The sequence below is a fragment of the Vulpes lagopus genome, chromosome 2 (genome assembly GCF_018345385.1).
Source record: "Vulpes lagopus strain Blue_001 chromosome 2, ASM1834538v1, whole genome shotgun sequence".
Lineage (NCBI taxonomy): Eukaryota > Metazoa > Chordata > Mammalia > Carnivora > Canidae > Vulpes > Vulpes lagopus.
Window position 1 is genome coordinate 175787424 of NC_054825.1, and position 25681 is coordinate 175813104.

General features: G+C 52.8%; 2 protein-coding genes across 3 annotated transcripts; one reads left to right on the plus strand and one right to left on the minus strand.

Annotated features, from left to right (window-relative positions):
* Window positions 1-238: 238 nt before the first annotated feature.
* Window positions 239-2815, minus strand: LOC121479310. The gene is made up of 4 exons (XM_041734829.1): window positions 2710-2815; window positions 2492-2597; window positions 1338-1661; window positions 239-791 (listed from the first exon to the last, which is right to left on the minus strand). The coding sequence occupies exons 1-4, from the start codon at window positions 2813-2815 to the stop codon at window positions 443-445; spliced, it is 885 nt and encodes a 294-aa protein (XP_041590763.1). The 3' UTR covers window positions 239-442.
* Window positions 1879-25464, plus strand: SLC7A9 (solute carrier family 7 member 9). Of its 2 annotated transcripts, XM_041744098.1 has the most exons (14): window positions 1879-2615; window positions 3201-3322; window positions 4625-4772; window positions 4990-5232; window positions 5518-5643; window positions 5877-5976; window positions 6581-6625; window positions 7038-7161; window positions 8452-8555; window positions 13994-14090; window positions 15035-15184; window positions 23433-23607; window positions 25081-25194; window positions 25284-25464. In XM_041744098.1, the coding sequence occupies exons 2-13, from the start codon at window positions 3227-3229 to the stop codon at window positions 25143-25145; spliced, it is 1473 nt and encodes a 490-aa protein (XP_041600032.1). In that variant the 5' UTR covers window positions 1879-2615; window positions 3201-3226; the 3' UTR covers window positions 25146-25194; window positions 25284-25464. The 2 variants fall into 2 exon arrangements, with proteins under 2 accessions (XP_041600032.1, XP_041600031.1); XM_041744097.1 differs by having other exon boundaries at window positions 1880-2615; window positions 25081-25464.
* The last annotated feature ends 217 nt before the right edge of the window (window positions 25465-25681 follow it).

The following is a 25681-nucleotide window of genomic DNA, read 5'->3' on the forward strand; positions in this document are numbered from 1 at the left end:
TGCTCGGAACGTCCGCAGGACATTTTTGTGGGGATGTGTCCATTCTTTCTGGGTAAATCCCGGGGGCTGGCCTCGCTGCACCGGGGGAGCACGCATGTGCTGAGCCGTGTGACGCGTCTCGGACACCGAGGACAGATACCGCGGGGCTCCACATAGGTGATGTGCTGAGCCAGAGTCCCAGGGACAGAGAGGATCTGGGGCGAAGGAGCAAACAGGGAGCTCGTGTGACAAGGAGGGAGGGAATTCCCGTGCTAATTATTTTATGGTGAGACTGTAAATCCTTGGCATTTAAGGACTCGGCACATTCCACTGATTCTTTTATATGTATATATATATATATTTTTTAATTCGTGAGAGACACAGAGAGGCAGAGACCAGGCAGAGCGAGGAGCAGGCTGCCTGCAGGGAGCCCAGGGCAGGACTCGATCCCGGGGCCCCGGGGTCACGCTGAGCCCAAGGCAGCCGCTCCACCTCCACCACGGAGCCCGCACCCGGCCCGGGCTCTCTGCTCTCGCAGCCCGGAGGCCCCAAGCCTGGAGCAGCCGCCGTGGGAGGGCACACGCGGCCTCGACAGAAGGTGGTGTGAGAAGCTCCACGGCAGGCCTGGACGGGGTTGGAGCGACGACGTGGGGCCTGAGCCTTCCTCCGGGGGCTCGGAGGACCAGAGAGGCCAGGAGGCTGCGCAGCACCGGCTGGGGCCTGGGCTCCCGCAGAAGGGACACGAAGATGCCGCCGCACCACGTCCCAAACGGTAAGAAAAATGCAGACGCGACGTGGGTCCGTGGGTCCGTCTGCGCAGACCACAAGCACGTTTGAGTGAAGGTCAAGAGCTGCCCAGAACCTTGAGAAATAGGGGGGGTGCGAGAAGGACGGGTGCAAGGGGCCGGGAAGCGCCCGGAGGGGAACAGGCAGCGGGGCCCACCTGGGCCCTGGGGGGGAGGGCTGGGCGCGCGAGGGGGGCCCAAGGTCTCCAGGAGCCCGGGGCGGGAGGGGGGCACATCCAGATTGTCTCCCCTGAGTGGGGGCGATTTAGGGAAGGAGCTGAAGGCTCCCTCTGCCAGGGGAAAGCTGACAACACGGCAGCCTGGGGAAGGCCGTGCTCACCAGCGACCCCAGGGCACGGAAGCGACTTCTGACCCTTAGCAAGAGGCCCCAGAGGCCAGACCACCAACCCTGCGTGCCCCACGCTTGCCGCGGCCGTGGGGGCTGTGCGGGACCGGCCCCCCTCGAGATTCGAGATTCGGATCTGGGCGCCGTTGGAGAGGCTGAGTCACCCGTGGCCACCGGCCTGGTCCGGGCGTCGCCCTCCCACCCGCCACCCACCCTGCCCTCCTCACGTGATTTCTGTTGAGAACAGCAGCCCTTTGGAGGCAACTTTGACCCAGGAGTGTTCTGCAGTGTTGTGCAGAGACAGGCGCCAGGGCCGGCAGCCGCAGGAACCGGCCTGCGGACGGGGCGTCTGGGGCGGCAGGTGGCGGTGGCGGCGGAGCCCCCCCCAGTTCCCCCGGGGAGCACGGTGGGCAGGGGAGTGCGGACTCGCGGCAGCGAGCGTCCCCACGTCCTCCAGATGGCTTTGGGGACAGCCCTGAGGCCCTGCCCGCCCCACAGTGCTCCCTGGGGATCCCCCGTGGTTTGTCCTGCTCCTTCCTGTGACCTTTGGTCTCTACGTGAGATGCTGTCAGATGTAGCCCAGCGCGAAACAACGGAAACCACGGAGGAGGCGGTGGTGATAACAGTACAAAGCTCCCCGGCTGAGAGCTGAGAACTATCTGGGACAAGGGATTAGAGCCGCCACCGAGTCAGCCCTGGAGGGGAGGGACGGGAGGGTGGGTCTGTCCCCAGCTCCTCTCAGCACACTCGGACCTCTGGGATGGGGGGGGGGGGCTGGAGCTCCGGGGCCTTCACATACTTTATTGTCTCTGGGGCCTCAGTTTCCCCAGCAGGTTGGGGAGCGTGCGCAGCCCCTTCTCTGCCCCACGATCCCATGAACACAGACTGGGGCCAAACGGAGCTGGGCGGCTGCAGGTGCAGACCGAGCAGGGCGGGGCCGCGGGGCCGGAGCCCAGTCACCCCCAAAGGGGAGCGGGAAAGACCCGCCCACGGTCCTGCGGGCTTGGCACCCGCCCTGACAGACAGCAAGTTCCCGCCGGCGGTCCCCCCGGGTGCCGCCTGCCCCCGGCTGTAAATCTAGCTTATTAAGGCAATAAAAGAAGCTGGTTCCAAAGTTTATCCCCTCCGCTGCCAGTTTTTAGAGGGATCTCCTGACAAGATGCACCCGATGTGGGGGGGCTCTGGTTAAGGAAAGAACAGTGAGCGACAGCACGGGAACATCTGTGCGCAGGAACTGGCCTGTGCCTGGCCCTCCTCCCCTTGTGGGCCCGGGATCCAGGCTTCATGGCTGCAAGAAAAAAAAAAAAGAAAAAGAAAAAGAAAAAAGAAAAGAAAAGAAAAAAAAGAGGTGTTTAATAATTACCTTTATTGACCTCTGTACCTTCTGGCGTCCTCCACTCCTGGGCACAAGACATGGCCATTCCCAGGGCGCGTCCGTGCAGACGCGCAGACACAGCCGGCGGCCGAGCTGGGCAGCTCCCGGGGCGCTGCGAGGGCGAGGAAAGGTAAGGCCGCAGGGCGGTGGGCAGCCCCCCCCCCAGGGCCTGGGAGGGACTTTATTTAGGGAAAGGGCGCAGGAAGGGAGCACCCCGGCTCGGCCTTGGGCTGATCCCCCCAGCATCTCGCGGCTGCTGTCGCTCAGCGCGGGAGCATCGCCGCTGCGGGGCTGCCCTGTGCCCGGTGCCTTCGCCTTGGACGTGACCATGGGCCAAGTGTGCCGTCCTTGGACTCGGCTCCACCAGGGGTCTTCCAGGGGGTTGTAAAATACTTCTACTTTTGGAAAAAAAGTAAAAAGAGAGAGAGAGAGAAATTGGACGTAGAACGACTTTGGGGTGCACCGTTGCAGGCGAGCAGGGGCGGACAGCTGGGGGGGGGCCCCGGGGGCTGTCGCGGCGCCGGAGCAAATGCACGGGAGCCCCTCCCCCGGGTCGGCCCGGACCCCGCACACCATCCCTGAGGGTCGGCAGGTGCTCGTCCCTGCCCTAGGTGGGCGCTGCTGGTGGAGTGGAGCTGGGCACGGGGGGCGGGGGGCCGAGGGGTGCCCTGGCCTGGCCGCCGCCGCCGGGCTGGGCCTAGTGCTCTCCTCGCAGCCCCCCTAGGACCGGCGGGAGGAGACATGGAGGAGAACAGCCTGAGAAACAGGAGAGACGACGAGAGGTCCACGGGGAGCATCCAGGCCAAGGAACCCAAGACCACGAGTCTCCAGAAGGAGGCAAGTCCGTCCCCCCGCAGGGCCCCGGCGCGAGCGGCGGCCCCCGCGGAGCCCCCGATCTCTGACTGGAAACACACCTCGAAGCCCACACTTCTCGGGGCTGGGCTCTTGCCTTCCGGCCCGTGAATCCAGCATTTTCTTTGCGAGGCTGACGCGTGGGTGCTTCGGAGCGCCGGGCGAGGGCCTGGACGGCTGGGGTCTGCTCGGGGCCTTTGCCGTGGGCCGCCCCCTCTATAGGCCTCCCCCGAGCGGCTGCCCCGGCCTGTCCCTCAACATGTTCCTTCAGTGATGGGAAACGTTCCTTTGTAGGGAGTCGAGCAGGGGCGCGCGTGCAAGATGGGTGGGGCGAGGGTGATCCCGTGAGAGGGACCGCAGTAGTGGCTGGACTGGGGGGCCGCGCCCCAGGGGCGGGGGGCAGTGTCCCTCAGGGGCTGGAAGGCAGGGGCCTCCACGCGGGTAGAGGGGCGTGGACGGTCGGCTTGGGGGGGTCAGGGCGGCAGCGAGGGCCCCACTGGCGGGCTGGGCTGTGCGGGCGGCAGGGGCTGGAGGACGGACGGGGGCTGGCTCGGCTGCCTGCGAGCTGGCCTGGGGTCTGGGGTCCCTAGGGGCTGGCTAATGGGTGTCGCTCCCCCTGAGAAGCACTGAGCTGACCCCGGGGTGTGTCCTCCACTCGTTCCTAAACTGGGGGCAGCTCCGGTGAGTGCAGACCTCAGCGGGAGGAAGGGTTCTGGAGGGTTCCCGCCGCCCCGAGGTCAATCAGCCTAAGAGGCCCCCAGGGGAGAAGAGCCCAGGCCGTCCTGCCAGTGCCCCGGTCGCTCCCTGCCAAACGGCATCAGAGCTCGGCGGCCTCCGGGTGCTTCTGTCCCGGGAGGCCCCTGGGTCTCCCCCTGCACCCCCCCCCGCCCCCACTCCCCAGGAGGCCCCTGGGTCTCCCCCTGCACCCCCCTTCCCCCTGCTCCCCGGGAGGCCCCTGGCGCAGACCAGGGCCCTGACTTCTCTGCTCAGTCAGCCTTTAAACCCATCTGGGCGTCTGCGCCGCTTTGTCAAGGGCAGTCAGGGGTAGAGGTCGGGGCGCCGCCCAAGCCAGGGGTGCTGCGCGGGGACTCCCCGGGGAAGCCCCGTCACCCGTCTGTCCTCCGCGCTCTCCTCTGTAAAATGGGCGTGACGGGGGCCTGCCTGACTCACGGGCCGTGGTGACGGTGCTGGGGCTTGACGGGAGCTGGGCCGGCCGTGGCGGGAGGGGGCCGCGCTGGGGGGGCGGGGGGCGGGGGCGCCCTAACCGCCCTCCGTGCCGCATCCCAGGTGGGCCTGCTCAGCGGCATCTGCATGATCGTGGGCACCATCATCGGCTCTGGGATCTTCATCTCCCCCAAGTCTGTGCTCAGCAACACGGAGGCCGTGGGGCCCTGTCTCATCATCTGGGTGGCCTGTGGGGTCCTGGCAACACTGGGTAACGAACACGGGCCTCCCTGGGGAGCTCCCCCGAGGCAGGCGGGCACCCTCCGCGCCCCGGCCCACGCTTGCTGGGGTCCCGCGCAGCACCTATGGGGCACGAGTGCAGACCGGCCAGAGAGCCGAGGGGGCCCGGTGGGGCGGCCCCAGAAGTGGGGGGGCTCCCCGGGAGCAGGGCAAGGTCTCACCGGGGCGGGTCGCCCTCTGCGTTCCAGGCGCCCTGTGCTTTGCGGAGCTCGGTACGATGATCACCAAGTCGGGGGGCGAGTACCCTTACCTGCTGGAGGCCTTCGGGCCCATCCCCGCCTACCTCTTCTCCTGGACCAGCCTGTTCGTCATAAAGCCCACCTCCTTCGCCATCATCTGCCTCAGTTTCTCCGAGTACGTCTCTGCGCCCTTCTACTCAGGCTGCAAGCCCCCCGAAGCTGTGGTGAAGTGCCTCGCGGCTGCTGCCATCTGTGAGTACCCACAGGTGACACCCGGGCAGGGGGTGCGGGGGGCCTGGCTCCTGCATGCCCAGAGAGGCCGGTGGGCCTGGGGGTGCAGCAAGAAGTGGGCCGGGGTCTGCGGGGGGCCTCCCAAAGCCCAGAGTCCCCGGGGCGGTCCCCCAGGGCCATGCTCCAAGGTCCCCGCCAGGCACACCTGCCGATCAGAGCGGCCGCAAGGGCAGCTCCGGGCCCCTGGGAAAGGAAGGGGGGTGCTGGGCCTGGGGGCGCTGTCACCCCCGTTCTGGCTCTTCCTAGTGCTCATCACCACCGTGAACTCGCTGAGCGTGCGGCTGGGGAGCTACGTCCAGAACGTGTTCACGGGGGCCAAGCTGGTGATCGTGGCCATCATCATCATCGGGGGCCTGGTCCTCCTGGCCCAAGGTGAGCGCGCCCCGGGGCGGGCAGGGCGGGTGCCACACGGCTCGGCCTCGTCCCCCGCGGCCTGTCCCTCGGGGAGCCCGGCAGGGGTGCCAAGGGGCCGCTCTGGATTCCCGGCCTTTCGGAGCTCGCGTGATACCCTGAGGCCACGGGCGGTGCCCTTCGGTCGCGGAGATGCCGCGGGGTCCCGGTGCGGTCCTCTGACACCCACAGTTCGCTGTCTGGCTTCATTACAGGAAATACAAGGAATTTCGAGAATTCTTTCGAGGGCGCAAAGCTGTCTGTGGGCGCCATCAGCCTGGCCTTCTATAACGGCCTCTGGGCCTACGACGGATGGTAGGCTCGCTGGGACGGGCCGCACGTCCGCCCGGGGCCGGGCTCCTGCAGAAGCCCCCGGGGCTCGGGGGCTCACGTCCACACGGCCCTCGGGTCGCTCGCCCTCCGAGCCCGCAGGCCCCGAGACCCCTGCCCCTTCTGCGGGCCACATGGTGGCCGAGGCCTGGGCCCCGAGGGGGACACGGAGACGGGCGGGCGCCCGACTAGGCCAGAAGCCTCCGCAGCGCGTCCACCCCACGGCGGAGATGCCAGGTCCTGCCCGTGTGGTGTGAGGAAGAAGCCTGGCCCCCCGCCCGTCACCCTGGCCTTTCCCTCCCGCAAAACCCTCCAGGTTTCCCAAGCAGCCTGGGGACTCGTTGCTCCCGAGGGTTCTGGAAAATTCTCATGATTCCCAGAGAGCAAAGGCCTATCGCTTGACAGACGTGCAGACCTCGCAGTTGGGCGGGGGGGGGGGCACCGTCACGGGCTTTCTCTGAAAGAGATGACCCCGAGGCCCCGCAGGAGAACCTTCTCCGAGAGTCTCCAAAGAGACGCTTGGGTTGTGTTGCACGCGCGTGAGCAAGGAAGGCCGAAGGAGGTCACTCGCGTGACTTTTCCCTCCTAGGAACCAGCTCAATTACATCACGGAAGAACTCAGGAACCCTTTCAGGTGAGAAAGCAGAGTCGGGTGGGGGGAGCGGGGGCCCGCAAGCCCGCTTGTCTCCCCGAGGAAGCGGGGCCCCTTCCTGCTGCGCTGGCTCCCCCCAAGCCCATTCCCACCGGTGGGAGCGCGGCTTTGCTCCGGGCGGTGCGGGAACCCCCACTTCTCCGCCCCGGAGCCTGAGAGCAGGACAGGTTTTGTCTTTTGTTTTTTCCTCAGTTGGCAACATCACGTCCTGCAGGCCCAGGGTGAGGGAGGGGGTGGGCCTCCGGCAGTGGCTGGGACCCCGGCCCCCCACGGGGACTGGCTGGCGGGGCGGAGGGATGGGGCTGGCGAGAAAGGACAGGACAGGACAGGAACCGCAGGCTCGCGGGGCTCCCACGGGTGCTCTGCTCTGACCCTGGGTCCCTGCCGCTCCCAGAAACCTGCCCTTGGCCATCATCATCGGGATCCCGCTGGTGACAGGCTGCTACCTTCTCATGAACGTGGCCTACTTCACGGTCATGACCCCCACCGAGCTCCTGCAGTCCCAGGCGGTGGCCGTGGTGAGTGCCCAGGGCCCGGGGCCGGAGGCTGCTGGGCTCCGGGGCAAGTGCTAAATGCCCAACCAAGGTGCCCTCTGGCGGGGGGGGGGGCAGTCATCGTCTAGGACTCGGGGCAGAGGCAGCCGTTGAGGGCAGCAGCAAGGACGCACCCGAGGACAAAGGCTGTGCCAGCGGGTGGAAGGTTCTGTCCAGGGCCTGGGTGCTGGCACGGGGCGCAGGGGGCACAGGGCCGGGTTTGCCCCGGGGTCGGGGTTTTCATGGATACAGGCGAGGAAGTGCAGGGGAGGGATCGAAGGACAGGATTATACTGTGGGGGGGGGTCTTGACGGCAAGGGGATGCGTGTGGGTGCCAGTGGGAGAGGCCGGGGGTCCAGGCACTGGAGGCCTTGTGGGGCGGGGGCGGGCCAGGAAGGGAACTGCAAACGGGCGACGGGGGTGGATGGGGAGCAGGGGGAGAGGCCGTCTCCGGTACGATGAGGTCACGGGCCACAAGGAGGTGGCTGGGGCGGGGAGAACAGGGTCATGCTGAGTGAGGGGGAAGCGGGAAGCCAGGGGTGTTGGGAGGACAGTGAAATGACAAGCTAGGATGGTGGGGGGTGGTGAGGACATGTCTGCCTCTCTGTGTCGGGAGGTCGGGGAGGGTCAGTAAAGTGTCCCTCAAACCAAGGAGGCACTTGGACCAAAGACGAAGCACTGACTCCCTACGGTCTGTACACGGTTCTGTTCAGAGTAACTTCCTGGCAGGGGAATCAGGTGGAGGTTGATCCAGGCTCAGGGCCTCCTCAGTTCTTCTCTGCAAAGAACTGGACCTTAGTCCCCAGATTTTATGGAGTGAGGTGGTGTGCAGAAGGGCACCGTGGTGGCATCAGAGGGGGAGCGTGCACCCCACGGATGGCCAACCTTTCTCTAGAGCCTGTGGCTGCACCTGTGTGTCAGGAAGGGGAAAGGCTATGCTCTAAACAGAGTCCCGGGAGCCAAACCGAGCCTCCCTGCATCCGGACCATGGGTGGCATTTCTAGGATTTGCATATTAATCCCCAAGTCGCTGGGAACACTTAGCCCCAGGAGAGGTCACCCAGCAACCGTGAGCAAGATGGTCAGGAGTGGAGTTAGTATTGGTCACTTTCCTCTGGGAGGGGAAGAGGCTATGTCCTTCTCCTCCCAAGTGGTCAAGTGGTCCTGTAGGTCCTCCTTCCCCGAGGGGAGTCAGAGGCCAGGCCCCGGGGAGGCCCAGCAGCTTCCTCTGGAGGAGCGTGCAGGCCCCTCAGGATTCCTGTGCTGCTCTCTGCAGACGTTCGGTGACCGCGTTCTCTACCCGGCCTCCTGGGTGGTTCCCCTGTTCGTGGCCTTTTCCACCATCGGTGCTGCCAACGGGACCTGCTTCACGGCAGGCAGGTAGGGAACCCCAGCACTCACTTGGGGCGGGGAGGCCAGAGGGCACCAGAGGCCCATCAGGGACCAGCCTCAGGGCAGAAGCCCTCAGGGCCCTGCTGGGCTTACACCTCAGAGCAGAACAGAAAACTGGAATTTGAATAAAAACATAAGAAAACCCAAAGTCCAGGAAAGAGAGCAAAACGTACGGCTCAGCTTGTGCGCCGGTGCTGGGCATGGTGGCCCCACCCTGTGCTCCTCAGCGGCGGGGGCAGTGCTGTCAATGTCGCACAAGGCAGGATGTGGGGACATGGGAGACACGCTGGTCCCGTTTATCACCTACTGAAGTCTCTTGAACGTCTTCCCCCGTGACTATATACGTAATGGAGACCCAAGAGTAACCTTCTGGGCTCTTGGGCCACGGGAGTCTGCCGCTTACCCCGACGGTCTCGGTGGCAGCATGAGAGCAACCGGCATGGTTCTGTTCCTGTCCCACATTCTGATAATGTGGGATTATTATCCCACACAAACCTGCATCATCTGCCGGCCCCGCCAGCCCTGTGGACCCTCCCGGCCCAGAGACCGTCAGCAGCTGCATCGTGTTCCAGTTGACCCAACGTCACACAACCTCAGCTCACGGCCCCAGTGGGGGGTTGTTCTCTTAAACACTGCCACAGGGAACATTCTGGAACACATCTTTGCCCACTTGCCCGGTGTCCTGCATCGATTCATTTGCGAGGGTGGAATTGCCAAGGAGGATACAGTGGACATGTTTGAGGATCGCAAAACCATCCTTCGCGGCGCTGTGTCGAAGCACAGATGGTGCCAGTCCAGCAACTTCCCTTCTTCCAGAGCGTTCGGCTATTTCTGGATCCTTGGCATTTCTGTACGAATTTGAGAACCTGCTTGTCAAATTTTGCTCCGGGCCGCCGTGAATCTGTAGCTCAATCTGGAGAGGGCTGCCGTCTTCACGAACAGTGCTGATCGGTTCTAACCCGGCGGCAGGGACCCGCTCCCTTTATTTAGGTCTTCAGTTTTTTCCAAAATGTTTTTTCTTTTCTTTCTGCAGTAGTTTCAGTATGTGGCTCTTGCATACGTTTTGTCACGATCATCCCAAAACATTTCATATCTTGCGTGGCTCAGCTGGTTCGGCTTGGGTCACACAGTCCTGGTGTCGGGGTCGAGCCCGGGCCCGCTCAGTAGGGAGCCCGCTTCTCCCGCTCCCTCTGCTCCTCCGCACCCGCTTGTTCTTTCTCACTCACGTGCTCTCTCTCTCTCTAAAAACAAACTTCATATTTTGTGCTACTGTACATTTTTTTTTAAATGTCAGTCCCTGGCAAGTTTGTTGCTAATACACAGGAACACGATTTCAATAGCTCTCCGGAGGTGTAAACACCGTTAAGTCTCACTTGGTAATTATACAATTCGATGATTTTATTATGTTTATAAAGCTGTGCAAATAGCCTCACATTCCGATTCTAGAACATTCCCATCATCCCCAAAAGTTCGCTCCTGCCTGACTGCAGCTAGCCCCTGCTCCCCGCCGCGCCGGGCCTGGGACTGTCTCCGACCCGCTGCAGTGTCTGTTAACCTTGCCTTTTCTAGACATTTCATTTAACTGGCACGATGCAGGGTGTCCTTTGCATCTGGCTTTCTTTCACTTGGCATGTTATTTTTGAGGTCCACCCATGTCACAGCACGTATCTGCTCATTCCCTGCAACGGCTGGATTTCCGTTGCGCGGAGACACCGCCTTTTGTCTATCCATTCCCCAGTCGCTAGAGGTTTGCGCTGCTTCCAGTCTGGGCCATTTGAATGCCCACTGCGCACGTTCACACACGTGTGTCTTCATTTCTCTTAGGTAGATTCCTAGGAGTAGAATTTCTGGCTCCTACAGTAAATTTGTGATTAACTGTTACAGAAGAAACTGCTTATCTGTTCCCTAAGTGATTGTTCCATTTTGATTTCTGGAAGCAATGCATGAGCATCCCAGTTTCTCCACATCCTAACGTTTGGCGTGGTCTCCTTGATTAGTCTTTCTTGTGGGGTTAAGTCACGTCTCTGTGGTTTTAACAGCATTTCCCGAAGGACTCCTGATGCTCCCGAGCATCTTTTCATGTGCCGGGTAGCCATGCATATGTCTTCTGATGAAATATCTACTCAAATCTCTTGTCCACTTTTTCAATTGGGCTGTTTGTCATCTTAGTGAGTTGTAAGAATTCTTTATACAAAAAAAAAATTCTTTATACATTATGGATACAAGCCCTCTCTCGGGTATCTGACTTGCACATACACTTTCTCCCAGTCTGTGACCTGTCTTCTCATTTCTTACTGGTGTTTTGGAAATGTGTGTGTTTTTAACTTTGACTTTTTTTTTTTTCCACGTGTCATGCTTTTGTTGTCATCTCTAATAGCCTTTGCGCAACCCAGGATCACGAAGAGTTTCTTTTCTGTTTTACTTTAGAAGTTTTATAGGTGTAGCCCTCACATTTAGGTTTACGACCCATTCTGCATTAACTTTGTATAATTGGATACCTGTGCAGCTTGGGGGTTGGCCAGAATTATGAATTATGTGTTGGGTAGAATTTTTGTGGGGCCACATCCAAGATTCTTGCTTCCTGGGGTCTGAGTTTTCCATGTCGTGTAGACAAACCTCCCTCCTTTCAAGAATATCCACTCATGTTTTCTCCTAGCATTTTACATTGGCTCTTTGATCAATTTGGAATGCATTTTGATATGAGGCATAAATCTCACTTTTTTCCCTCAAGCATCTACCTGTTGTCCCAATATTTTTTATTAATAGTCTGTCGCTTCCCCTCCTGGTTTGAATACCACTATTAGCATGCCCATCGGGGCCCTGTCCTATTCCTGTGCACAGGGATGCCTCATAGCCCCCCACCCCCACCCCCGCCATGTACCATCTGGAAGAAACGGTGCCTCCCTGTCAGTGGTTGGCTCCCCCTTGCCTACTCAGCCCTCCAGCCGCACTTGCAATGATTGTGTCCAGTTCCAAACGTCCCGCTTGCTTTATGAGCCCATGGAATTTACGGAGAGGTTTGTGAGCGCTGAGGGGTTTAAAGTGTGAGGTCCCACCAAAAAAAAAAAAAGTGTGAGGTCCCAGCACCCCTGCAGCCTGTCTCCCTCTGGCAACTCCTTTCCTCCCGGTGTTAACTGGCTTGTTCGGGAAACTAACTTGATACCATGTTTATGTCTTTTTCAAAGTTCAGATACGTAGTTTTAAATAGACGAGCCCTTTCGGACTTTGTATTCCTGACTTCTGATTTTATGGTGTTGTAGTCAGAGTGAGGGATCTTTATGATCTCATTTCTTTGGAAGCTTTACGCCTTCCCTTGTGGCTGACTGCAGGTTTTAAAAATGCTTCTTAGGGTCTTGAAAATAAGGCGTATTGTGTTCTAGTTACCTCGATTTCTCCATCATCGTCAAGCCCGTGCCTTGACTCTTCAGATCTTCTGCTCTCAGTGGATTTGTCAAGTTTGGCCTTCTACGTTTCAAGGGCTCCCGGTTTTCGTATCTTCTTGGCAGATGGCTTCCATTTTCCACAGGAACTCATTTTGCCTTAAATTCTGTTTTGTCCAATATTGATATTGAGGACCCTACAGGCTCAGGACTGCTGCTTCGGGTAGCATGTTCATCCATCCCTTGTCTCTTCCCCCCTCGGCCTTGGGGAGCTTTGGCTTGTGTCTCTTTCAACAACCGCCCAGGGCATCTCTGGCCCGGATCTACAATCTACGCGATCATCATCACCTGATCCCATCTGATGGGAATCCTGTTACAGTGGGATTATCTCCAACATATAGTGTTTTCATAGCTTAAAAAAAAAAATCTTATCCTGATTTATTATCCATCAAATGCCCTTTCTTTTCTCTCCTGATGTGGAAGTTTTCTTTCTGTTCTTTTAGCAATTACCCTTCAAATTTAACTCAAATACCTAACAGAGGCTATAAACATCTCCCTTCTCCTCCCTCTCCGGCAAGGGCTCTCTCTCCCTTTCGCTACGTCCGGTAAATCAGCTGCACCTTGTCTATAAACCCTCCCCTCCAAGAAAAGTTCATCGTGATAAGAACTGAAAACGTGTGCACTTACATCCATATCAACGTGTCTTACTGCTGTTTCCTTCACATCGCATCTTCAAACGACTCCTGAGTTCAGTTTCTTTCTGTTTGTTGGAGTAGATTTAATAGTTTCCAATGAGGATCGAAGAAGAGAAAATGTGTCGTAGTCCCTGTTCACCTGCAAATATATTCATTTTGCCAGGAGTCCTGAACGATAGCTTAGCTATACAGCCCCGGAATCTGAAAACTGATTTCCCAGGTTGCTTTGAAAATATTCTCATGCCATCTCTGCTGTTCTGGTTGTCCTCATTTTGTAGTTCATCTTTTAAATTTGGAAGCTTTAAAAAAAAAAAATTTTTTTTTTTTTCAAAAAAAAAAATTTTTTTTTTCCTTACACTGTGATGTTTGTATCTGGGTATGTTTTTTATCTAGAACTGGGTTTAATTTAAAAGCTGTTTTTCAGTTCCATGGAAGCTCTCTGCTTTTCTTCAAGTTTCTCTTACCCCATTCAACGAACTCGGGGGGCTCCCTGTTTCTTCTCTCAATTTCCTGTCTACATTTTCCATTTGTCTCCGCTTCATAACTCAGGTCTATTTTTTTTTTTAAAAAAGATTTTATTTATTTAGAGAGTGTCCGTGCAACTGGAGAGTGGGGCAGACAGAGAGGGAGAGAGAATCCCAAGCCGACTCTGCACTGAGCGTGGAGCTCGAGGTGGGACTAGATCCCAGGGTCCCGAGAGCTGAGCTGAAATCAAGAGTCAGATGCCCAGGCGATTGAGCCATCCAGGTGCCCCTCTCAGATCTAGTTTTTTAATTTTATTTATTTATTCATGAAAGACACAGAGAGAGAGGCAGAGACATAGGCAGAAGGAGAAGCAGGCTCCCTCCCAGGAGCCTGATGCTGGACTCAATCCCACTACCCCAGGATCATAACCTGAGCCACAGGCAGATGCTCAACCACTGAGCCACCCAGGCATCCTTTTTTTTTTTTTTTTAAATATGGAAATCCTGCACAGCTTGGGTTTAGGAAGTGCCAGGCACCTCTGTGCTTGCTTCCGTCAGGTGTTCCAAGCACTGGGGTCCACTGGCCCTGGACTGGTTTTTCTATTATGTAAAAGCATAACTCTGAGGACACAGAGTAGGTCTCCTCCTGAAAGGTCCTTTCCAAACCCCAAGCCAGCCCTATGCTCTCCCCTGTGTAGCTGACCCTCAGCACCAGGAAGCATAGCTCTCAGGTGCGTTTAACCACCTACTTCCCCCAAATTCACTCAGCTCCCCGAGACCGACTCCCACTGACCACACCAGGTGCCCATTGAGTCCCTTCTTCCATGGCTTTGGTGGGGAAGCCCAGTGGTGGCACCACACCACTCTCTCCCCTCCTGCTCTTTCAGGCTTGTGTACGTGGCGGGCCGGGAAGGCCACATGCTCAAAGTGCTCTCCTACATTAGTGTCAAGCGCCTGACTCCAGCCCCCGCCATCATCTTTTATGTAAGTATGAATTCTGCTGTCAAAACACCCCCGTCAAGGCCGAGAGGCCCTGAAGTAAACCAGTATCACTAAGCCCAGTGGTTTCCAAATGGCCCCGGCTCCCTTTACTCCTCCACATGAAGTAGGTACACTAAGAAGCCCCTGACCGCTCCAACAGGTTGCCCAACGTCTGTTCCTTGTTCTGAATTTGTCTATGAAAGACACGGACTCTCCCAACTTTCTACCTCCTACAGTCCTTACATGTACATTCGTATGTCTGGGTCCCTGGTAATAACTGTACAAAACCCCACCAGCTTCCAGGGAAGGAGAATATGCCACTTTACGAGGTGGCTCCGGATCACTGCTTCTCATTATGGCCCAACAGTGTAGGCGTCACGGCATCCCTGTGCAGTGGAGGCCCTCTGACATCCTCTAATCGGAGTTTCTCAGTGGAGGGACGGTCCTTTGTTGTGTGGCACCCCCTACGGACCATGCAAGCCCAGCCTCGGGGCCAGGCTCCTTCCACCCCACAGGAGAACACTGCTGTCCATCAGCCCACTCCCTTTGAAGATGAGGGGAGGCCTCACACCACACGGCCCAGCCCGTGCAGCTCAGGCTGGTCAAGACCAGGCTGAGTGTCACAGCTCAGGCTCCTTTGCCCCGACGAAGACTCTCTGGCAGAAAAGCTTATGATCAGGGAGCTGGTGGGATGTCCGTGCATATTTTGTTCTGTCGCCGTTTAAAACTGCAACTCAAGGAGTCACACGTTTCCAGGTCCTCTCCGTCACGGAGAACACTCATCACGGCCAGAGGCTGGGTTCACTCCAGCTCGAAGGGGATTCATGGGTTCGTTCATGCCGACAGGTTCATCCACAGGAAACGCTGCTTCTTCGGCCTCCCGGGAGGTGACAGGGATCCTGTTTTTATGCACCAGTGACCTAAGAATCCACTCTTCCTTCCTCTAGGGCATCATAGCGACTATTTACATCATCCCCGGTGACATAAACTCGTTGGTCAATTACTTCAGTTTTGCTGCGTGGCTCTTTTACGGCCTGACGATTCTGGGACTGGTTGTGATGAGGTTCACAAAGAAAGACCTGGAAAGGCCTATCAAGGTAGGTCTCGTGCCCCAAATGTCACAAGCCGCTTTGATTTCTTGAAACGGTTTAAAAATAACTACCTTAAAATCTGTTTCCAACCTGACTCTACTCCTCTTCCCTTGAACATCATCGTTTAGGGTGGAGTTTGCGCCTGAATTCTGGCCCAGACCCATTTCCGTGCGGGCAACCACTAATAGTCTACATCTGCAAACCGGGGTTCCCCGCCACCTCCCTGCGCAGCCGGGGTGGGTCTACATGCCAATGCGACGAAGAACTTATTTGGTTCTTATGTTAGAGGCTTTTGTTTTGTTAACAGCTGTACTACTGAACGAATGCAGACGTAGGAACGAGGTAGGAAAGCTGAAGGCTTAAACAGGACAAGAACAGGATAATGTCTTGGGCTTTAGGATTTTGTTTCAAAAATGTGCCTAGTGGTCTTTCTGACAGTTATCTGGACTGTCACCAAGTCTCCGGAGCCAGCTGAGACATGGGGTTTAGAAGTCCCACCTCAATCAGGTCATCTGGCAGGCAAAATCATGACGGTAGAATAGATTTCTCCTCTGCACAAAAACCCCTTAAATAAAGAAAGAGGATTTGAGAGAAAATATCAAAGATAGGGGAAGAAGTGCCCTAACACATGTAGAACTGGAATCCCTGAAGAAGCAGCAAATAAAAGCAACAGAATTCTTTTTTTAAAAGGTTTGTTTGAGTGAGGGAGAGTGCAAGCATGAGTTGGGGGAGGGGCACAGGGGGAGAGAGAGAATCCTCAGGCAAACTCCCTGCGGAGCTAGGAGCCCAACATGGGGCTCAAACCCGTGACCCTGAGATCATGACCCGAGCTGAAATCAAGAGTTGGCCGCTCAACCAATTGAGCCAACCAAGCACCCCAAGGCAACAGAATGCTTTAGAACTGTAATTCAAGAAACATTTCCTGGGACAGGTGGGAGAGTGGGAGGGGGACCATGAAAGGAGGGGACCAGAACCAACATTCTGGAAGGCATATGACATCATTGGAGAATCAGCTAGAAGGAGCAAGAGGGAAATATGTTCTGATTAAATTACGGAGCTTTGAAAGATCATGCTTTGGGTGTCCACTGCCCCTGTCATGCCCTCCCTCCACCCCAATTCGCTTATGAAGTTAGTGTAGGTATTAGGATTCTCATCAGCAACACTTCATACCCTGAGACAATGGGGCACATGTTTAGGGTATTCAAAGAGAGAAAATATAAGCCAAAGGCTTTATATCCAAATTGACCTCGAAGAATAAAGCTACCAAGGGGCGTCTGGGTGGCTCAGTTGGTTGAGCAGCCAACTCTTGGTTTCGGCTCAGGTCATGGGCTCATGGTTGTGAGATCAAGCCCCGTGTTGGGCTCCGTGCTCAGCAGAGAATCGGCTTGTGGATTCTCTCTCTCTCCCTCTGCCCCTCCTCCCCCCACACTCTCCAACAGGTGCGCGCTCTCACTCTCTCTCTCAAATAAGCAAATCTTTAAAAAAAGAATAAAGTTACTAATATGAAACACCTCAAGGCATGGATTGTTACATGAGACCCTCAGGAGGAATCACCTAGAGAACAAGCTTCAGAAACCAAAAAGTCAGTGGCACAAGGTGAATACACTTAACTACAGAACTGGACTAAATGATGCGAGATAAAGGGGACACAAGTATGCAAACATCAAGCACTGACAATATCATACGACAAAAATGGAAGGGAAAGCGTATGAAAGCGTGCCAGTTAAGGAAAGCATGCCGAGGAAACTGCCCCAGGCTACCATCTAAAATTAGGAGGAGGAAAGAGAAGACTCCCTAGCTAATACTATTACTGCTTATTATAGACAATGTGTAGAAAAGAGGAGAGTGAGCTGTGATATTTACTATTTATAATGGCAACTCTGAGAACAAAAACAGCATTTATAGACCCCAAAGATAGATCCAAAATAAATAAAGACACACAAACATGTGTGCATGTGTATAAGACACCGTATCATAAAAGACCCTCTATATAAAGACTCCAATAGGGAAACAATCAGAATATCTTCCTGGTTAACATTTTCTTGGTAGAGTGCATATTAGGGTTTTTTGTTTGTTTTTGCTTATTAGTTTTTAACATCCCAAAACTTCCTCGACTCTATAAATCTATAAACCTCTTTATACTCCTATTTCTACCTGCTAGCTATGTGGGGAAATTAATAATAATTACTCAATTACATTTAACTTTCAATTATGGTTTTAGTTTATAATTATTAGTTATTTAATTATAATCATTATCGGTCCTATTTAATATTTATTAAATCAGTATTTAAATCCTCAAATATAATAGAGAAATGTTTCAAGTTGCACTCCAAATCCAACACGAGTCAGAATCGTGCGTAGGCACGCTGACAAGTGAGAGTCATGTGTCACTCTCACGTTGCGGGGCCGTGTCACCGCATTCAAGGTAACCACTTGTTCACAACCGTACTAACTGGTCAGGGGAAAATCACTTTTAAAGCAGTTACTTCTTGGTATGATGCATGTTGGGTATTTACATGCATTTACTGTGTTTAAGCTGTATTTGAGGACACTGGTTGGGACTGTGATACATGATCTTTTCTCCCCATTTAAAATAAAAGAAATGGGCCTCAGGTGAGAGTTTTCCCACAGAATGTCACTCGTTAAGGGTAGAAAACTAACAATAAGTAGAAGCCTGCATAGAGGACTGTAAAACAATGTGGAGCAAAGACTGGTCAGTTACACTATAAACTGGTTTATTCAGTTTATTTTTTTAAAATTGTTTTAAAAGATTTGATTTATTTATTCATGAGAGACACAGAGAAGAGGCAGAGACACAGTCAGGGGGAGAAGCAGGCTCCATGCAGGGAGCCCGATGTGGGACTTGATCCCAGGACTCCAAGAACACGCCTGGGTGGAAGGCAGGTGCTAAACCGCTGAGCCTCCCAGATGCCCTGGTTTATAGAGTTTAAATGAGCCTAAGTCAACCATTAAAGGGAAAAGATTTTTCAGGCAGGTTTACAAAGGATAGACAATATGTAGAAAAGGATAAGCAAAGACAGAAAGGATAAGCAAAAGGATAAGCAAAGGAGGATAAGCAAAGACAGACCAAGCAAAGGAAAATAATACTCAGAAAACAGGGGTTGTGATCCTATCAGAGGAGTACTCAGGCACAAGACACTCACTTCAGTGTCCTTAGTGATGCTAATGGCTAAAATTCACAGTAAAGAGATGGCAGGCATGAAAACCTATTCACCGAATCACACAGAGGTCATTTTTATGTACTTTTAGGAAGTACAAGGAGACACACAGACTTTAAAGTGTCTCCCTCAGTCCAAGACAGATCCAGACATCTCACTAGTACAAGCGACAAGCCCTGAACAGACCACGGCAGATCTTAGAGACCCGTCCAGGCTCTGAGTCCCCAAAATAGCCAACACACTTTTTCAGGTGCATACGGGACATGTCTGAAAATTGACAAATGCCACAAAGAAAATCTTGATTAAAAAAAATTAGGATTAAAGACCAACCACATTCTCTGTCTATAATGCAATGAAACAGGAAATTATTTTTTTTAAATCAAACTTTTCAGTCCAACAAATAGGAAATGAAGGTACATAAATTCCTAAAAATAACAGTAAGACATGATCTATGATCAGTGCTTTGAGGAAGTTTTACTGCATTAAATACAGCAATCAAAATGAAAACAAATAGGCAACTCAAAAAGCAGGAGAAAGAACAACAAAGAAAATCAAAAGAGTGCATAAGGAATTAATAAACAAAAAAGAATTTAAGATTGCTAGTCAGATCACCTGGTTTTTGGAATTTCCCTGAGAATTCGGATTCTGACAGGGTTAGTTTTAGTAACTTTGCATCTTCCCAGAAAATTGTCCATTTCATCAAATTTATCTATATAGAGTTGCACAAATTAGTTTTATGATTTTTTAAAAAATTCTTATGTTCTGGAGATGATTTCACCATTTTTATTTATTTATTTTTAAGATTTTTATTTATTTATTCATAGAGACACACAGAGAGAGAGAGAGAGAGAGAGGCAGAGACACAGGCAGAGGGAGAAGTAGGCTCCATGCAGGGAGCCCGACGTGGGACTTGATCCTGAGTCTCCAGGATCACACCCTGGGCTACAGGCAGCGCTAAACCGCTGCGCCACCAGGGCTGCCCAATTTCACCATTTTTATTTGTGTGTTTGTGCTTCCTCTCATATTTTTAAAGGTTAGCTACAAGGGTGCCCAGCTGGCTTGGTTGGTAGAGCATGTGACTCTTAATCTCAGGCTTGTGAGTTCAAGCCCCATGTTGGGTATAGAGATTACTTAAAATCTTTAAGGAAATTAAAATAAAAGGTTAGGTATAGGTTGCTTTACTAGTTTTTCAAATTATTTCTATCAACAGGGTGTCTGGGTGGCTCAGTCAGTTAAGCATCTGACTCTTGATCTCAGCTCAGGTCTTGATCTCAGGGTCATTTTCTATCAACTATAATATTGATACCAAACCTTAGAAAGCACAGAAAAGGGAAAAAGAAAAAAATCACAGACTAATCTCATTTTTGAATATTGATATAAAAATCTTAAATTGTTAAAAAAAAAACTTAAATTGTTTAACAAACAGAACCCAATTACATTAAAAAGATAATATCCCATGACTAAGTCACGTCTGCAAGGGGGGCTAGGATCACAAAACCTATTAATTACGGATTTAATTCATGGATGGATATATTTCACTATATTAATATATCTATGGAGGAAAACCCTATAATCACCTCCTACAGATTACAAAATTCGCCAGATACAATTCAACATACACTACTGATAAAAACACAGATAGGAATTGATAACTGTTTCCTTATCATGAACACACACATACCCCTTCAGCAAAAAGCTAACGGCTATTGTGATGGAGAAGGTGGCCCTAGAGGGATGTCCTCACAGGTAACAAGAATGCCTTCCGTTTCAGCTCTCATGTAGCTGCATTTTGGAGACCGTGGCAAGGCAATTAGATAAGAGAAAGCAATTAGAAAAGGCTTTTTAAAGTCTAAAACTTCCTCCTTTCAATGATACATTGTGCCTTGGTAACATCCAAAAGAATCAAAGAAAAAACTACATGGAAATACGGTAAAATAATGAGACATAAACACGCCTGGATGGCTCAGTTGGTTAAGGATCCGACTCCCGAGTTCAGCTCAGGGCTTGATCTCAGGGTTGTGAGATCGGGCCTCACACTAGGCTCCATGCCCTCCATGCCCATGGAGCCTACTTAAAAGAAAAAAGAAAAGAAACATACTGAAATCAATAGCCTTTATTTATAAAAATGACACCCAATTAAGAGATAACAAAGAGAGCACCTTATTCCCCAAAACGAATAATAAACAAGTGCCTAGCCATAACCTTTATAAGAAGTAAGGCCTCTGAGTTGTAGCAGTGGAATTCTTTGGAAACACAGAAACGGGTCAGTTGAACAAGTGAAAATCCATACATGTTCTTAGGAAAAATAGCATCATAAAGATTTTACTGGTTTTTTGTTTTGTTTATTTAGAGGGGGAGGTGTGGGGGGGAGACGGGGTACCGGGAGATCTTAAGCAGACTCCATGCATAGTGCCGAGCCCAACCTGCGGCTCTGTGTCATAATCCTGAAATCATGACCTGAGCCAAAATCAAGAGTCAGACACAACTGACTGAGCCATCAGGTGCCCCAAGATGTCACTGTTTCTTAATTTAGACATTTAAAAAATATATTTTATTTATTTATTCATGAGAGACACAGAGAGAGAGAGGCAGAGACACAGGCAGAGGGAGAAGCAGGCTCTATGCAGGGAGCCCGACGTGGGACTCGATCCAGGGTCCTCAGGATCACGCCCTGGGCTGAAGGTGGCGCTAAACCGCTGAGCCACCCGGGCTGCCCTAATTTAGACGTTTAATGAGATCATGATACATCTGATTTTTTTTTTTCTAGAGTTGCAGGAGTTGATTACAAAGTTCAGTCCGATGCAAGACTAGCCAGCAAAACAGAAAAGAGGATATTTTTTTTTTCAGAAAAGAGGATATTAAAACATGAAGGTTCTGAAATGTAAATATTATGATGCTGATGCATAAAGAAAATATAAATTATATAAATTGCTTTGTAATCCAGAAATGGGGAAGGGATCTTTCCTAGGACTCAAAATCCATAAGCAGTAAGGGGAAAATGGTGACAAACATAAAACCCCAACAAAATAAAAATGTAGGCATTGAGAAAAAGAGAATAAAGTTAAAAATGCACATGCATACCAGATGGGGAAATAATCCTTGCAATAATGTCACAAAACGGGGGCTACTATCCTTAATTTAAAGAGTTCCTAAAATGGAGGCGGGAATTATTGACACCTAAAATGGACAGAACATATAAACAAACAAAAAATATGGAGAGACAGCTCAGAAACTGCAATGACTCCTAAAAATGAAGCAAATGAAACCCAGGAAGCCCCCCCCATAGGAGAATGCAGACCACAATTCTGATGAGGTGCCACTGCTTGCCCATCTGACGGGCAGAGATCCCAGGCTCCGGCCACTCCCCATCTTGGAGAGGTCACGGGTGGGGGGGGTGGGGGGGTTGGGGTAGGAGGGTGGCAGCCCACTTCCTCCCATGTGGCGTCTGAATACAAATGGAATAGCTGCTGTGGAGGCAGGGGGACTGCTCAACGTCTAGCAAAATTACACTTGCACTTATCTTTTGTCCCAGCCACCCCGTTTTGGGGTAATCTACCCCCAAGTTGATACTGGCAAAAGTATGAAATACGCACAAGGGTATTTACTGCAGCAGTAACTGTATTCGAGAAAGGCTCCGCCCAACCCAAAAGTCAACCCATGGGAGGCTGGTGGAGTACGTTTTGAGACGTCCACAGAGTCGAGGTGGATGCAGCTGTAGAAGATGGAGGGGTGATACTGTGTGTGGCGGGGGCACGATCTCTGGCATATATTCATAGGAAAAAGCAAAATGTAAAACCATCAATTGTGTATTTGCCAGCTTTTATATGGGGGTGGTGAAAGAGGAGTGTGTGCCTGATGGTTGAGCTTTTATGTGTGTGTTTATTCTCAGAAATAAATGATGGAAGGATAAAGTAAGATCAATCAGAAGTTTAAAATTATAGTAGTTTAAAATTTAAGATAAAAGGGAAAAAAAAAACAAATCCGCAAAAACCGAAAACAAATAGAAGTAGGAAACCTTACTCTGCTATGAGGAAAGGACAACACCACACAGAGAAAAAGTCAAGTGCAGTTTTTTGAATGAACCTCCCTTGTGGGTTATGTTCGGAGGTTAAAAGGAGCTACAAGAAATCTTAATCTTCATACCACACTTCCAGTAGTGGTCGTACTGGCACAGTTATTTTGTCTATTTATTATGGGCATGTTATAGGATAAAGCAGGTAAGGAATTTTGCCAAAGCCGTTAAGAAATAGGGCTTTCAGAAGCATAAGGAAAAAAAGACCTAAGTCTAAGGGGGAGAAAAATGCAATGAATTGGAAATATCAGTATGAACTTGCCAATTTTTTCCCTTCTTGGAAAAAAAAATATTTTCTGTCCCTAAGAACCGTGAGTACCCCAGCCCCCCAGATTATGGTTTCTAAGTGCCATTTCCAGCTAAGAGTAAACAGTTCCCTGGAGAAGGGGTGGGGGGAGTCCAGATCTGGTGGCTCTGGCTTCCTCCCCGGCCCTTGAGCCCACCGGCTGGAAGGATCGTCACCTTGGCGAGCGGAAGTGGGACAGTGGGGCATTCAGGGCCCCGCGACGTGCTACCAGAGGAAGCACACTGCTCCAACGACGAAGCGTCCTTGCCCCCAGATCCACTACCCTTGTGCAGGGAATCTGAGGGACAGAGGAGCGAGTTCTCGGGCAAAGCGAGAATTAAGACCCTGTAAAGGATGAATCATCCAATTCCTACAACAAGCCAGTGACAGGGGAAAAGGGGGGAAAGGCAGGGAGAGGGAATAAACATGTTAAAAACAAAAAGTCCTCCTCAGGACTTGGAGGAGGACATGCCCCAAATGTTTCACAGGTAAAATGACACCATATCTGACATTTACTTTAATATTCTAAGGAAAGGGGGAGGGGAAGGTAGATGGGATGAAATAAGATTGGCAAAATTATCTTGAAAGTACAGAAATTGGAGGACCCGCACACGGAGTTCGTAGACTTCCTGTGTCCGTGTTTTGTCTTGGACGAACATCCTCAGGATGTAAGCGAATGCCCGTGGCCGCATCCTGACACTCTGGTTCTGCCGGCAGGTGCCCATTTTCATCCCCATCTTGGTGACCCTCATCTCCGTGTTCCTGGTCGTGGCCCCGATCATCAGCAAACCCGCGTGGGAGTACCTCTACTGTGTCCTATTTATACTGAGCGGCCTTATCTTTTACTTCCTCTTCGTCCACTATAAGTTCGGATGGGCTCAGAAGATCTCAAGTAAGTACCAGCCGAGGGGCTGCCGTGTTAGCGAAGCACGGACAGGTGCAGCGGCCCGCAACCCCCGCCCCGTCCCGATGCCACCAAGACTGTCTTATCCCAGGAGCTCACGCAGCGAGCCGAGGTCACCTTCTCCTCCGTGTGACACCTCTGGGGGCCACCTGCGGCCTCTGCCTTTGCTCCCATCAATTACTGTAACGAGTAGGAAGGGGAACCACCATCTTTTTTTTTTTCTCATTGTAAAATATGCGTAACATCGACCGTCCCGACCATTTTTAAGTGTACAGTTCGGTACCGATAAGTATGTCCACATGGTTGCGCGTGCAGCCTCCAGAGCACTTGCCATCCAACCACTTCCTTTTCCCGCCCACAGACAGCATGTGAGGCCCAGCAGCAGCCCAGACACACCCAAACCAGGACAGTGGGGACGAGGGCCCGAATTGGGCTGCGCAGCGTCACTGCGGGTGTATACAGCAGTCACCTAATGCTTACTGAGTCAATGTGGTTGGAAATCTGCCTCTGCTCCTTCAGCTTCTCCTCCGAACAGGGAAGCAGGGAAGCACAACCAGGCCCTCGGGCACCTCTCTGGGGTTTACTTACACAAATGCAACCCAGAGAGAACTACAAGGTTCCAGGGAGCAAAACCCAACTGGCCCCGTGGGGGTGCGGCTGACCCTGACACTTTGCCCCGGGAATGCCCTTCTCCGGCCCGGGCGGCTCGGCCCCTGGCTCGGCCTGCAGGCCTGCCTCACTGGTACTACGGGCGACACGGAATCTGTTCCATGTTGACCAGCAAAGTGAAGCCAAACCCAAAATAGGGCTTTCTTACTTCTACTGGGGAGTTTTCCTTTCCTGGAAGAGCAATCCCCACCGCCTAATCTCTTGACTGATGGAAGCCCTAAGCGGAGAGACGGTTGCAGGCACACGACGGCAGAAAGGAAAGTACGTGTGTCGCTGTGAGAACCGACATGTCTGAGCGTGAGCTGAGGTTTGATCCCACCGACAGGGAATCCAGCCACGCTCCGGGGACGTGGGCTGAAGGGAGAGCCACCCTGGGGGCCACTCCCTTCCCAGTAAAGCCGTAGGAACCTGCTATCTTTACTGCCACCAAACCACGTCCTCTGGGGAAGACGCACGACTCCCTTCTCTGTCCGTGTGCAATGACCACTCACCGAGAGCTGAATATTTAGTCCACGGTCACCGGGCCTGCATCCTGCTTAAAATCTAGATCGTTTGTTCACCTTCTTAGTTCCAGCTTCCATCCAGTTTTCGTAGGGAGCAGCTTGGCTGGGTTTTCTAAAGCCGAGCAGTACCACCTGCCTTGTAGCTTCGGGTTGGGAGTCGTCCAGGCTGGGCTCTCGGGACACGGCCCCGTGCGCGGGGCAGGGACGGTATTACTGCTCCCCGGGAAGCAAGCGAAGTCAGCTTCTCATTCTAGTTCTCTAACCGCACTCTGATCGGCTTTTCCTCCAGAGCCCATCACCATGCACCTGCAGATGCTGATGGAAGTCGTGCCGCCGGAGGAAGCCCTGGACTAACAAGCTTGGCCTCCCGGAGCCAAGTCCAAGCTGTGATAAATTTATTTTTGTAAGCAATATTTGTGGTTATTTCTTCCTGATGTTTTCCGTAAGAAAAAAAGAACTGTATTCGGATGTTCATGATACTGTTGTTTTTAGATATCCTCGGTTCTCTGGGCAGGGGATCTAGAGAGAAGTGACAGGTGTTTGCTGAAGTTAGCGGGCGAAGACCTCACCTGACGGACGGCTGGCGGCCAGGCTCAGAGGCTGCCACCTAGGCCGAGACTCTTTAACGGGGGCAGGCACATCACACCTACTTCAATAAAGGGTGTTCTTTCAACTCTGTGATCAAGAAGATACATATATATATATATTTTATATAAAATAGGTGACACTTTTGCTTTGGTTGAAATAGATTTTTAACATACTAAGTGCAAATGTTTTACTGCCTCCCCCACCACCCCCACCGAAGTACTGAACCCCTATATTTTACCCAGGACGTAGGAGGTGGGTCTGCCCCAGGCTGGTGTCAGGGGCCAACTGCAAAGCTGAGCACC